Source organism: Bactrocera oleae, chromosome 6 (assembly GCF_042242935.1).
Source record: "Bactrocera oleae isolate idBacOlea1 chromosome 6, idBacOlea1, whole genome shotgun sequence".
NCBI lineage: Eukaryota > Metazoa > Arthropoda > Insecta > Diptera > Tephritidae > Bactrocera > Bactrocera oleae.
The window spans coordinates 34,540,284-34,555,208 of record NC_091540.1 but is presented as its reverse complement, the minus strand read 5'-3'; the positions used below and the strand labels follow the sequence as shown (position 1 = coordinate 34,555,208).

At 34.9% G+C, this 14,925-nt stretch overlaps 2 protein-coding genes across 3 annotated transcripts in view; both read left to right on the top strand.

Moving 5' to 3' along the window:
• Positions 1-230: 230 nt before the first annotated feature.
• Ssl1 (general transcription factor IIH subunit 2 Ssl1) lies at positions 231-1,916 on the top strand. Of its 2 annotated transcripts, XM_014236112.3 has the most exons (5): positions 231-320; positions 455-537; positions 606-807; positions 861-1,000; positions 1,064-1,916. In XM_014236112.3, the coding sequence occupies exons 2-5, from the start codon at positions 473-475 to the stop codon at positions 1,839-1,841; spliced, it is 1,185 nt and encodes a 394-aa protein (XP_014091587.2). In that variant the 5' UTR covers positions 231-320; positions 455-472; the 3' UTR covers positions 1,842-1,916. The 2 variants fall into 2 exon arrangements, with proteins under 2 accessions (XP_014091587.2, XP_036226697.2); XM_036370804.2 differs by lacking the exon at positions 231-320 and having other exon boundaries at positions 328-537.
• A 4,145-nt stretch (positions 1,917-6,061) lies between these two features.
• slif (cationic amino acid transporter slimfast) overlaps positions 6,062-14,925 on the top strand; it is a 43,655-nt gene continuing 34,791 nt past the window's right edge. Inside the window, exon 1 of the mRNA XM_014236110.3 lies at positions 6,062-6,383. The gene's annotated coding sequence lies outside the window, so the exon portion shown is untranslated. The remainder of the gene's footprint in view (positions 6,384-14,925) is intronic.

Sequence of the window (14,925 nt, the reverse complement as noted above, 5' to 3'; positions counted from 1 at the left end):
GATTGTTAAATTAAAGTCCCAATTTAATGCTATACACTTATCTTTCTTTTCAAGTCCAACAACTTAACACTTATTGCTCGCTATTCGAACTTACAACTTATTGCTTATAGCTTAATTGCTCTTTACACAGCAACACTCTAATTAGAACTGTGTTTATTGCACAATCCGGCAGCCCTTATATAGTAAATTTTTAACAAAAGTTCGCTACTAGAACATTCTGGCAACTACGAATTCGCTGTTTAGTTGCTTCTGGCAGATTATCGTCAATTCTGACATGTTCTGGTATTCGTGTTCGCCACAATATAGACTGCAACCATCTTGTAAGAAAATAAAAATAATGTCCATATCTTCTAGCAACATCAATCAGTCAGACTTTTGTTAATAAAACATCTGTTTAATATTTGCCTAGTAACATTTTCGAATATTTGTTCTTGATTTTGCAATTTCCAACTAGTATAACAGGATATCAACAATGGCAGAGATAGATGGAGAAGATCCAAAAGAGTATCGCTGGGAAACTGGCTACGAGAAAACATGGTATATATGGAGCTTCCTTGGCGAAATTATTGCAATTTGCCTCATGTCAATGTGTTTGTGGTTCTCAGGGAAGCTATAAAGGAAGATGATGACGGTCTTTTGGATGGCGCCATAGCAGAGATTATTCAAAAAGCGAAACGTAAACGACAGGCACAAAAGACTCAACAAAACCGTTTGGGAATGATGCGGCACCTTTATATTGTCTTGGATTGCTCTGAATCAATGACCGTGCCGGATTTGAAACCCACTCGAATGTTATGCACCATTAAGGTACGCTAACTATATTTAAATACATTGCAGTTTAATTATTGAATCTTTTTTAGCTTTTAGAAATCTTTATTGAGGAATTCTTTGATCAGAATCCTATAAGCCAGTTGGGTCTAATTGTTCTGAAGGGAAAACGTGCCGAAAAACTCACGGAACTAACCGGTACATCAAAGCTTCATTTAAAGGCACTGGAAGGGTAAATAATGACTTTTAAGAACACAAACAAAGTTTTTTAGTATATATGTTCCAATTGTTTTAGCGCTAGTAAAATTTCACTCACTAGTGAACCTTCATTGCAAAACGGTCTTGACTTAGCTATGAAAGCGTTAAAAGTCGTGCCCAGTCATGCTTCACGGGAAATACTAATAATTATGGGTTCATTGACCACGTGCGATCCTGTTGACATTAATAGTACTGTAGATGCCCTCAAAGCAGATAACATACGATGCTCAGTGATTTCACTATCTGCTGAAATACATGTCTGTCGGCATTTAACTCAACAAACTCAAGGCTCTTATGGCGCTGTTCTTGATGATGCTCATTACCGTGACCAGTTATTAGCGCATGTAGATCCACCACCAGCAGCGCAAACCCAAGAAAATTCTTTAATAAAAATGGGGTTTCCTCATGTTAAGGCTGATTGTGGCAAGGATCCACCACTTTCAATGTGTATGTGTCACATAGAAAATACAGAAGAACCGAGTAAGTTAACGTCAGGAGGTTACCATTGCCCGCAGTGTTTCAGTAAATATTGCGAGTTGCCGGTTGAATGTCAGACATGTGGCTTAACATTGGTTTCAGCGCCACATTTGGCTCGATCCTATCATCATCTCTTTCCAGTGCAACATTTCACCGAGTTAGAATTCAATGGGCAGGCGGCGAATTGCTATGCATGCCAGAAACCTCTAACGGAAGCAGCGGACAAAAATGTATACCGATGTGAGAAGTGCACCCAAGTTTATTGTATTGATTGCGATATATTTATTCATGACACTTTGCACACATGCGTCGGTTGCAACACAGGAAATACAAAATGAAAATAGGTTTTTAGGCTGATAAGATACTTAAGTATGTACGTATATAAATAAAATTAAAACAAGAAAAAACGTTAACTTCGCTTGCGCCGAAGCTATAATACTCTTCACAAATACAAAGGCCCCTTACAAGAACTTGATTCCGAACGTTCAATTTGTATGGCAGCTATATGATATAGTGATCTGACCAATTTCTGTAGAGAATAATTTGTTGCCTTAAGCAATAACTCGTGCCTAATTTCGTGAAGATACCTCGTCAAATAAAAAAATTTTGCGTGCAAGCACTTTACTCCGATCGTTCAGTTAATATGGCAGCTATATGCTATAGTCATCCGATCTATTCAATTTCTTCGGAGATTAGATTAATTCTTTAAATAATAATACATGCCAAATTTCGTGAAGATACCTCGTCAAATGAAAGAGTTTTCCATACAAGCACTTCATTCCGATTGTTCAGTTTGTATGGCAGCTATATGCTATAGCCATCCGATCTGAATAATTTCTTCGGAGATTACATTTTTGCCTCAAATAATAATCCGTGCCAAATTTCGTGAAGATACCTCGTCAAATGAAGAGTTTTCCATACAAACACTTGATTCCGATTGTTCAGTTTGTATGGCAGCTATATGCTATAGTGGTCCGATATCGGCCGTTCCGACAAATGAGCAGCTTCTTTGTTAGAAAAGGACAGGTGCAAAATTTCAGATCGATAGCATAAAAACTGAGGGACTAGTTTGTATATATACAGACAGACGGACATGGTTAAATCAACTCAGCTCATCATGGTGATCATTTATGTATATATTTTATAGGGTCTCCGACGTTTCCTTCTGGGTGTTACAAACTTCGTGGCAAACTTAATATATCCTGTTCAGGGTATAAAAATGGGTGGCGCTTGTTACAAAGCTGAACTTTCTGTTTGCTTAAATATAAATTTAAACAGTAAAATAGTATTGATAAATTGTTTTATGAGTTTTCGAGACTAACAGTGGCGAAGGTCTAGAAGTTGATAAAAATTCGAAAAGAAGTAGGATCAGCTGGAGTCGAGTACTTCACAAAACACATCATTATCATTATACCCAGCTGAAATGCGAACTTAAGAAATCCTATCTTCCGATCCACATGCTCTTCTGTAGTTAAGATTATTGGTCCACTCCTACTTTGAGAACATCACCTTAATAGAGCCCAGCTTCAGGAGTGTTTAAGCAATAGCAAGTTCGTCGGAGTGTTGGGCCTTTGGGAATACATGTGATGGAGACTAGGTCTCAATAGATCCTAGGTCGCGGTGCAAAACTCACCTAATTTCTATTCTATGAGCTTTTATTCTGTTGAGCTTTTGTTATACATGGTGGGAATATCCATAATTAACAGAGCAAATGTCGCAGTATCCATCGAACTCGCGCGAATAATACAGGTTTTACATTCAAGACGACAGAGATTCGCACATAGGAGGAACACAGTCCGCGATCAGCTAGTATTGAGTATCTTTGCTAAAATTTAACAACTATATACATTTTGACTCGAGTACCTTACACAGCCCCTCAGCTTAGAATGATTATTCCGTAGATATAGAAGAACGGTAATGAGATGTCAGTCCTGAAATTAGGTAAAACACCTAAATTAGGAGAGTTCAATTGACCGGTACTTAAGATTTAGAAGCTTAGTACAACTCTCCCTCCGTCTGAAGGCATGACTGTCACATCCTCCTCCGATTATTGCACCTTAATGCCAACTGCCATTGTATGTATCGAAACAGCGACCACCAACGAGCCTAGAATAACAGGCGTCACGAATGAGCCGCCTCCGGATGCCTCTTAATGACCGCGGAATAACAACTGCATGACTAGGCTATAGAGCTTCCATTTAAAGCACACAATGTTTATCTTTCAAGGCTGTACCTGCTGGGCCGTACACTTAATAATCGATGTACTCGTAGTTCTAGGTGGACAGTCTCATTGCTGATGATGGTTCAATGGTTTTTTATGATATAATGGTTTCATGAATAAACTTTATTAGGTTTAGATTATTTTGTTGGATTCTCTTTTACAAGAACGTGTGCAACGAATGCTCCTTAAAGTCATCGATTGATATGGTCACGCTTAATTTTTTTTATTTCTCACGCTATACCATCCCCTTTTCCGTCTATAACCTCAGCGAAATACGATTGTGAATATTCAGAATCTAAAAAGATCACAGGTTTGTGGTATTTCTGTATAAGCGGTGAACTAACTAGATGGGACTGATGGACTCGGAAGTGAAATTATTATATGTAATGTCCCTAATTAAACTATTTACAAAATCAAACTTTTAAAATTCACCAATGTTAATAATATGAAAATTATACATATGTACATGTATATGTATCTGTTAAATCTTCAAACAAAAGTAATAATATCTTTTTAGCTTCATGCTAATAAGGTCATAAAATTGTGGTTACAAGTATAAATTAACTAAATTTTTATTCATAATTATGCTAATCAATACTCTCCCACTTAAATATACATATTCGGATATTTAAAATGAGATAATAGCATATGAAATATGATATGTTGATATTTAAATTTGTTTTTATAAAAATTAACAAAAAATTCTAAGTTCGTACTGAATCTAACATTTAGTAGACTCGATCTGGTTCAGAATTTTGGTGTGAAGTTCGGTACTTTCTACTGGTGCAATGTGTACCAGAACATCTTTTCAAATATGGAAGTTTTCTCAAAAGGCAAATTAATTTGTGTTAATTTAGAAACATCTTAAAAGCATTTGGCCTAACTGTGAGAGAACATTTGCTTATAATGTGGGGACTAGTTCTTAACGTAATAGGTGCCTCTAATTTATCGGTCGTATCACATATCGAATATCGCACGTATTTTGCGAAATGAGTTTTCATTTGTAGTAGTTCTTTCAGATGCAAACGATGCTGCTTATCTTAAGCAGATTCATTTTACGGTCACCCAAAATACTTTCACAAATTTTGGCGATGCTTCCTGGCGTTATTGCACGTGTGGCCTTTCTGAACATGGTCCATCATTCGTGCTGGTGCGATTAGAATGAAATTCAGCAAACCAATACTTTCCCGTTGAATTTGCTGTAAAACTTATCAGTGCTTTGTATCAACGGTGGTTTGTCCCTATCAGAAAAAGATAAGTGTATAGCCATTAAATTGGGACTTTTATTTAACAATCCAGTGATCGAACTAAAGATTGAGTTACAAGGTAAACGCGGCGTGGGGAAAACACACGTTGGCAAGGGGAGGGCGAGAAAAGACGAAGAGACCCGAACACGAGTGGCACGCTTTGTGTTCTTTTCCGTAACAGCTCGATGCTACGCAATTCAGCAATTCTTTTGATTTTGAAATTACTTTCGAGGTTGCAACAGTGCTTGGTTTCAGAGGAATATTTACCGTCGGAACACCGTCTATGCAGCTGATTTTTCTTATAGATTTTACAGCTGACAGCTGTGATTTCATGTTCTGGTTAGAAACTAACCAAGACTCCTTCTTTCGGGAAAGTTTACGAGAACCTAACTGACGGATGGTTGCTAACCAGATATTTAGAAAACCATTTTCAGCATGTTGCCGAATAAGTTCTGGTTAAACGCTTTACCATACATAGTAAGTATGTATAGATGTTTTTTGTTTGTGACTTATTCAAGTCAAATGCTTTTCAGCTCTCGTAGTATTGTGGTACTCATAAATATTTGGGTTTGCGAAAGCTCTGTGCAAATTGGGTTCTGCTGGAATTCACAAATGACTAAAAGCAACAATGAATTGATGTTCAATAGTAAGAAATTCGAATTTTCAATTTAAAACAAACCATTCAGCCTGCCCTGTATATTATAGATCCCACACAATATCATTATGTCCGTAAATTTTTACTTGCCATCGTTTATTGTTTTCGGAGAAATATTATAAAGTATAACATGCTTGAGTCAAATGGTGGTCTCAAATTGTAAGAAACATTGAGTAACAATATCACAGAATCGTAATTGAACCGAATTGTTACTCTATTTTTTTGTGATTTTAAGCTCTTACTGATCATTAGAGTACTGCTTCGAGTAACAAAACTACAAAGCTATCTCTTCTTTCACTATCTTCATCCATTTCAATTTATAGCCGTGCATGCACATAGCACATCCTCTCTACGGTTTGATTTAGTGTTTGCTGAGTTTAAAACTTTTTTCATGTGTTCTACAGTTAACTCGGTCCAGTAAGCTTGTGAGCGCGTCAGTTTTTAGACATTAACTAGTTAACTTCCACAGATCTCTCTTTTGCATATCACTGATCGCAGTTGTTTCAGCGTTGTTCGCCACTTTTAGTTTATTTGTGAAGCTTTTATGTCGAAATTGCCGTTTTGAGTAATGCAATTTGTTCATACAATATTGAACTGATGTAGTTAAATATTTTTCATAGTGTAGTGTTTTTTAAGTTAAACAAACAAAAGTTGTCGTTCTAATACCCAAAAAATAATTTCAAATTTTTTTTCCAATAAAAACCATTTCAATTGGCGAAAGGGTGCAAACAGCTAAAAATAAAATCTTCGTCTAGAGGTAAGCTGAAACATGTAAAGTACAGTAATGGGTGCATCAATAGCATTAGTTGTGTTTGTATTGAACACTTTACGTCATAACCATTTAAATGGCTGTGATTTCTTAAGTTTTCGAATTTTTTAACTAACCTCATAAGCCAAATAGAGATTATGTCGCGATTTTGCCTTTTTAATTCATGACTTGAATACACAGATGTAATGTGTTTCAAGTATGTATAATACTGTATTAATTGTAAATACTAGTTTCAAATTTTGAACAAAGGTATTTCGAAAAACGACCAAATGAAATGAAAAGTCTTTCCATACAAGAACTTTATTCCGAGCGTTTAGTTTGTAGTGGTCCGATAAAAAGATGGGTGCGAAATTTCAGATCGATATCTCAAAAACTGAGGGACTAGTTCGACAGACGGACGGACAGACGGGCATATAGTTGGTCATGGCTTAATCGACTCAGCTCGTCACGCTGATAATTTATTCTTATATGTTATATATTTTGGGTCTCCGACGTTTCCTTCTGGGTGTTACAAAGTTTGTGGCAAACTTAATATCCCCTATTCAGGGTATAGCAATGAAGAAAGGACGAAGGCGGGAGAATATTTTCAGATATTGGCAAATCGTTATATTAGTATAATGGTCTAAAATCGTTGTTTGTAATGTTATTAAAGAACAAAAATTGTTCTAAAAACTACTATAGTTAACCTAAATAGACCTTTCCATATAACTGTTTTGAATTTGAATATACACTGTGCAAGAACGAATTGCATTGCTTATTTGATAACAACTCCGTAAAATCCTGTTTTGATTCACCCTGGGTGCACGTGTATTAGGTCTCATAAATATGTTCAGGTATTTGCGTTCTCAAAAAGACAATCAAATCAATTATTTACTCCTTTTTGGAATAGTAAAATAAGGGTAAATACATTTATTATATATAGTGCATTTTATCTTGTGCATTTGCTCAAATTTTTTTGTGTATAGGTGCGCGTGTTCAGAAAAAGTGTGATACCATATAACGGGTGTTTTTTTAGATGTGTGGTTTTCAATGAGGCAATCCTCTTTTTGAAGTTGGTCTTTTTGACAGCTGTTACTTGATTTATACTTAGTTTGGTTTACAATTTCATACTGAACAGACTTACCCCAGAACAACGTTTGCAAATCGTGCAAATTTATTAACAAAATAATGTTCGATTTTCACAAGAAAATTTTGATCAGCGATGAAGCACACTTTTGGTTAAAAGGGTACGTTAATAAACAAAATTCTCGCTTATGGATTGATGATAATCCACAAGAAATTATTTGGCCGCACTTACATCCTTAATAAGTCACTGTTTGGTGTGCTCTATGGGCAGAGGGAATCATTGGTCCGATTAACTACTTTTTCGTGCTTGAATTGGAGGATGTTGATGTGGACGACTTTTGGTTCCAAAAAAACGACGCTGCATGCCAAACAGCCAACAATCAATTTATTGAAGTAAACTTTTGGTGAGTGCATTATCTCGTGTCGTGGGTCTGTGGTGTGGACTATTTTTTATTTGGTTATGTGAAGTCGCTTTTCTACGCAGATAAGTCTGAGACGATTGACGCCTATATTTGCTGCAAAAAATGATCGAAAATTCGGTCTCTCGGCCTAATTCAAAACGGCCGTCCCGCAGTTATTTGGGAACAGAATGGCAAACCCATATCTTTATAATACAGCTAAGTTCTTGGCCGTAACAGTAAATTATATCCGTTGTATTTTTTCTTGAAAACCACATGTCTTAAAAAACACCCTATATTATATATTGTGAGTAGTATGACATACATATGTAATTGTTTGGCGATTGTGAATTAGTTGCACGCGTCACAAGTATGCTAAAATTAGACACTTGCTGTATATTTGCAATTGCTTTTATTCATGGCAAATTTTCTTTGTTTTTCACTGTCTGCATTTAATTGCAGTTACTTATGAGCACTTTACCTGTTGCTCTTTGCTTTTGCGACGGTGTAGATAAAATTATTTTTTACACATATTCATAAAAAGGTACATACATATATATAAGAGTATGTATGGATATGTGCAAAAGTAATTTTATTCTCGGCATTGTTACTTTTACCGCAAGTTATGAGTTAAATAATTGATATGCGCAAAACCTCAAGTAAATATTATATACTTTTAGATACATAAGCACATTATAATTATATGTGTATATATGTGTTTCATGATAAGTCTCTGCTTTTAATTGCTCGTTATAATTAAAGTTATTTGGATTTCTATTCAAATGCAGTGTACTAGAACCTTTCGAGTTCATTCGCATGTCATAAACTTATGATGAGTTAATGAAATTATTCTCTCATAATTTATGACTTTATTGTTTACTTTATTTTTTGTATATACCTACATACATAATATTATTTATTTCATAATCTTCTGTAAAGCATTTACATTTTGTAATTAATTATTTCAGAATTTAATATATTTATGTATATTGCTGCGATCGGATTCAAACTCATTGTTTACTGTCTTGAAATTCTTAAGGTTATCCTGAAAGTGTAAAATCTTCTTCTTGACGCAGAGACAAAATATGTCAAAATGAAACTTTCTCCAAGTTGTGGCAATAATGCAAGAATATAGTACAAATTTACATTACGTCGAATACGAAACGAACTTTTAAGTTAAGTTGGGTCAACACCTAACTCTAAGGTTTTGAGTTTAGGTTGTGTTAAAACTTGATCACCTGAAGCATCGCACCAATCCATTATGATGCCAAAAATTTTGTAGGTAGACAATAACAAAGTCCTCATGTATCAACGAATCGCTTTAATCCTATCCTCTTGGGACCGTGGGTACACATACATACATATTCGTACCTTCAATTTACTGAATTTATTAAAATTAAAACTAGTAGCGACATCTTTTGCTGTTAGTACTTGAATGAGTTACTATAGCTTATAGAGTTTCGATATAAGTCTATAGAGGGCTTGGAGAGAAAGTTTGTCGTGTAATTTTTATACTCTTGCAACATGTTGGTACAGAGTATAATAGTTTTGTTCACCTAACGGTTGTTCGTATCACCTAAAAATAATCGAGTTAGATATAGGGTTATATATATATACTTGTAGTTGAATTCCGAGTGACTGTCTGTTTGTCCGTCCGTCCGTCTGTGCAAGCGTTAACTAAAATTAAAATATTTTACTAAAACTTGGTACACGTGTTCCTTAGCAAAAAGCTAAGGACGAGTTCTTAAATGGGCGTAATCAAACCACTGCCACGCCCACAAAGCTCAATAATCGAAAACCTATAAAATGCCATAACTCAGCACTAAATTTTTTTATTTATTTATTTCTTCTGGTACAAGTCTATAGAGATGTTTAACATCTGTGCCTAGAACCAGGGCATTACAAATACAATATATTATATTTAACAGCTTATTTCCTAATATTATTAATATTCTAGCATAGATAATAGTATATTACACTAAATATTGCGTAACAAAGTTATACAAATACATATACAAATTATAAATTATAACAAGTAAGAGCAAAAAAGAGACACTTAATAGATAGCTAAAATTTACTATATTCATAAGTTAATTATCCATCATTTCAAATTTTTGTTAAGAGGTTTTTTATTACATGTTAGAATCTGCATCGTCTTAGTAGTTCATTTTCCATTTTTAGAGCTGATACTTCATCAAGATCAAGGTCAGATACATCTGCAATATTTTTTGATGTATTGAGTGTTAAGTTGTGGCATAGATCATTACGTAATTCCTCTTTTTGGTAGGTTTTTGGTATTTGCGTGATTATTTTTCTGGTGTTTTCATCCAGTATGTTTACATCAAGCTGTTTTTTTGAGGTTAGATCTTCATGTTCCTGTTTCGGACAAATTACAAGCATTTCACCAACATAATCTCCTTTTGAATATTTATTGAAATCACTTTGCACGCATTATCAGTGCGACCTTTCTGGCCCGCCATAGGGTTACCATGTAAAATTAAGATATAAACCTGTTATTTGGTACAGGGGATTGCAGTTGTGTTGTCTGTGAGCTAAAAGTTTTGAAAAAATTAGCGTGGCTCCGCCCTCTAATAGGTTGAATGTACGTATCTTCTAACCCACTGAAGCTACAATAACCTAATCCGCTTAGGACAAATGTTATAAGAAGCCTTTCCGACAGTATAAAATGGATAAAATCGGATTATAACTATGCTCTCTTCCTATATAACGGTCTCGTTAAAAACTACTTAAAGCGCGATAAATCAATAAACAAGTGCGCCAGAGACATTAAATTTTACACCCAGGATGATACAAGAGGACTTTATGGGTGTCGGGGTAAAAATTTGACGATGGGCGTGGCACCGCCCACATTTAGGTGAAATCAAATATCTTCGGACCTACTCGACCAATTTCAACCAAATTTAGTGTATAACATAATCCTGACGATCCTATGTCACATTGTGAAAATGGGTGGAATCGGACTACTACCACGCCTACTTCACATATAGCACAATTTTAAATTCCATATGATTCTTTCACTTTCCAGTACACAAATCAAGCGCCAATGAATATATTCGGATAAAACCTTTTGGTATCCTTACATGTTGCAAGATTACATAATGTTCAGTTATAACCGAACTTAGCCCTTCTTCACTTGTTTCATTTAAAATTGTTCGCCGAAAATTTTTTAAGTGACATCTACTTGCAATATTTGAATTTTGTTATAGAATCAAATTGTTCAGTTTAGTTCGATATTTTACTATTGGACTAACGTGTAAAAGGCGAGTTTTACGTTCGTTAAATTTTTTTATCTTGAAATTGTTGTCTTGTTTTAATGGTACACATAAGAGTACTTTAGGACTAAGGATTTGTTTTGTGAGATATGCGACTTTTTTCAGCTTGAATATGGGTGGCCAAGCAATTGAGGATATCCTGAATAACAGTGACTTTGACTTTTCTGCCAAAAAAAACAGTGGGGAAAGCGAACGTGAAGAAATATCTAAGAAGCGAGACAATACCACGAAAATATTGAAGAAGTAAGTCAAAGGACATCATGATCATTGTGACGGAAGAACGTAATGCCTTGCCGTGGACCTAATATTGCAGATGACGTGCTAATTTCGCAGGGGAGTGCAGACAAAAATGTCTTGTACTGTATTTTTGAGTATTTGATCTGAAGTCAATAGATACAAATATATTGAAATGATTCACTTTGGCGGCGTGCAATTGATGCTAGGCATCCTCAAATATTCTCAAGGAAAGCTCTACTGTTGTACCTATAGTTAGGGATATAATCAGTCCTGATCGCTTTATTGAGCTTAAGAACTATCTGCACTTAGTGGACGTAAACAAATGTTCAAATTCCAATGGCACGTTGTGGAAAATAAGACTTTTGATAGACCACATTCTGAAAATATGTCATAGTTTGCCACGCTCCAAACATATGTCAATTGACGAGCAAATGATACCATTTTCCGGACAATGTGAAATCCGCCAATATGCGACAGCTAATCCAAATCATTTGGTTTGTCAATTTGGTTGTCGTCAATTGCAATCCTACACAAAGACAAGGTAGGCTTACTCCAATACCGACTGAACCTGGTTAAAGCGATGATGAAATATAGCGGCGGAACGGTTCAACCCAACTTCTTGGCTCTCTGTTCCAAATTTCGTCCCAGCGCCAGCCCTTCGACAATATCCAGCTCAACTCCCACAAGCGATGCACAACGATGCCTAATGAACCGCTCACAAAAAAAAGCGGACCGTTGTACCCCAACTACAACCTGAAATTAGACTTGACAATATGGGTCATCTGCCAGGATTGGTGGATAGCAAGTTCGCTTCGAAATGTCGTCACCTCACGTTGCCGCACCATGTGTGTGAAATGCATTGTCTACCTATATACATACAAGTATGTGTGCTATAAAATAATAGTTTCGAAAGTTACCACAGTTACAAGAGCTTTGGCCCACACTGAAACCTCGGGTGCATGTATGGTCACCAACTTTTTTTATAACTTATATTAACACATTTTTTTTTTTTTAATCGTGGGGTTTATTTATACCCCTGTAACTATAATAAACCACAAAAATCATTATGCTATTAAAAACCTGTTGATGCGGCTAATTTCGATTTCAACCAAGTTATGAAATTACAGATTTTTTCATCTTCATTCTAGCAAAATTGTATAGTTCTTCCAGAAAATATTGTTAATTGACGATGTTAAAATTTTTTTTCTTACCGCGTGCATGTATATTGAGCAATGTCTGGTTATATACTCTTAAGTATTATCCGTGTTATCGAAATGATCAGCCGCCAAGTATTAGATCGACAGAGAACTACGAACGTTCCCAATCTGATGATAAGGGAAATAGAGTACTCTCACTTGTGAGATCATCGGCGTTTCCAGCGAAACCACTATAGACAGTTACTCATTGAAGTTTTATTACTAATATACAATAGTCTATAAGTCGATTAAAATATTATAGAGGCTCATCGTGAGTCGTGCTCTTAGGTTTTTCATAATAATTGTAGGTAATGTAATTCCCCTTCTGCACAGTGGGTTAGTGCATGTTGAAATTAGTATTATACATATACGGTTAGATAAAATGAAACACCAACACTGAAAACAAAATTAAAAGAAAAAAGTAAACAATAAGGACGGGCTAAGTTGGGGTGTAACCAAAAATTTCATACTCTTGCAACTTGCCAGGATCAAATCCTGGGTAATTCTTTCAAGGCAAAACATGATTTTAAAAATGTTGCGAAAGAATTCAACATTTATTATTCGACGAAATCGTGAATCAAATTAAGTATTTTATTAAGTTATATTACACTGGTAAACAAAATTCAACTTTTTTGTTTTATGAAGTTTGTAAATGGTTTCTTACTAATTTGACGCTAATTTTAAATCTACTAGTTATAAAACAGCTCTAGTTTTTGTGATACAGGTAGTTCTTGAAATATCGGCTTACTCGGCTTACTTGAATAATTTTTAAGGAAAAAAATTACTAAATTTTAAAAGTAAGTCGTTATGTCTACATTAAAAATAACTAGTAGAGCAGTCTTAAATGTGTGCTCTTACTTAATGAAAATAAAATGGGCTGTTTAACCATTGCACATTCAACAAAGGTAAAAGAGGAATATTCCACGGTGCCTTGGTTATGGAGAAATTAAAATACATAGAACATAACTGGTTGATAAGCGTCGATTTTAAAATGGTTAATTTTCTTTTGGGTCAACATAAAGATATACCAAATACCCCTGTTTCATGTGCTTATGGGATAGCAAGATAAATCACTGGACTAAAAAAGTTTGGCCTTTGAGAGTGAATTTGACCGGGTAGTATGAATGTGATGGATGCCCCTCTAGTAGCCAGAGACCGAATTATTCTCTTCATATAAAGTTAGGTCTGCTAAAACAGTTTGAAAATGCTCTAAACAATGATGTTTTAAACATATCAGTAAAATATTTCCGTAATTGAGCACAGAAAAAATTAACACTGGTATCCGCAAAACTAATAAAGGACTAACATTTCACTGATTGTATGACAGATAAGAAGAAATTTGCATATATTGAATTTATTTGGGTTGTGAAAAATTTCTTTTTAAATGAAAAGTCTCCATACTACATTCAACACATTGAGCAGCGCATGTTGCACTTCCAGCACATAAAAGATATATTTTTCCATGTTAAGTAAGAGCAATATATTTTTTAACTCTAAAATGGTAATTTTTGGTCAAAAATTTAATATGGTAATTTTTCGAAAACTAGAGCTGCTAGAGAAAAACTGACTACAGATTTAAAATCAGTAGGCAAAATCATACAAAATCGGTTAAGGACTTTCATAAAAACAAAACTACTGTTTCCCAGTATTATATGTCATAGACTAATTTAGTTTTATAACTATATTTTACTTCCCGTCAGCGAAAATTGTTTTAAAATCATCCTCAAGTAGAGATATCTGACATAAACCCAACCGAAATTAAATATATAGAGGTGATGTGCAAATCGTCAAATAAAGTTAAATGAGGTTTGGACCAAGGTCTAAACCAATTCCATTCATATTAAGAGCTCGATCTGATCTGAACAATTTGTTCGAAGATTGTAACTTCGTAAAGATATCTCGTTTAATGGCAAAGTTTTTCATACAAGCACTGGATTCCGATCGTTCAGTTTGTATGGCGGCTATATGCTATACTGGTTCGATATCGGCGATTCCAACAAATGGTTATCTCAAAAACTGAGGGATTAGTTCGCGTATATACAGACAGTGACAAACTTAATATATACTGTTCAAGGTATAATAAGTATATGTATTGTATGGAAGTGTTCATGATTGGACTATATTCAGGCATGTTATAGAAACCGAACTTGATGTGATTTCGTTTTTACAAAACGAATGATTTCATTTATTTCGTCTTTCTATTTCACATCGAAACAGCTGTTTGAAGCAAATGACATTTGTTTTCAAGTGAGAGTTTTGCAAAATAATGACTTTGTGTTGCAGAATATTAGAACAGGGCTTTTAAAATCCATTTAAAGTTGCTACTCTTATTGACTACTAT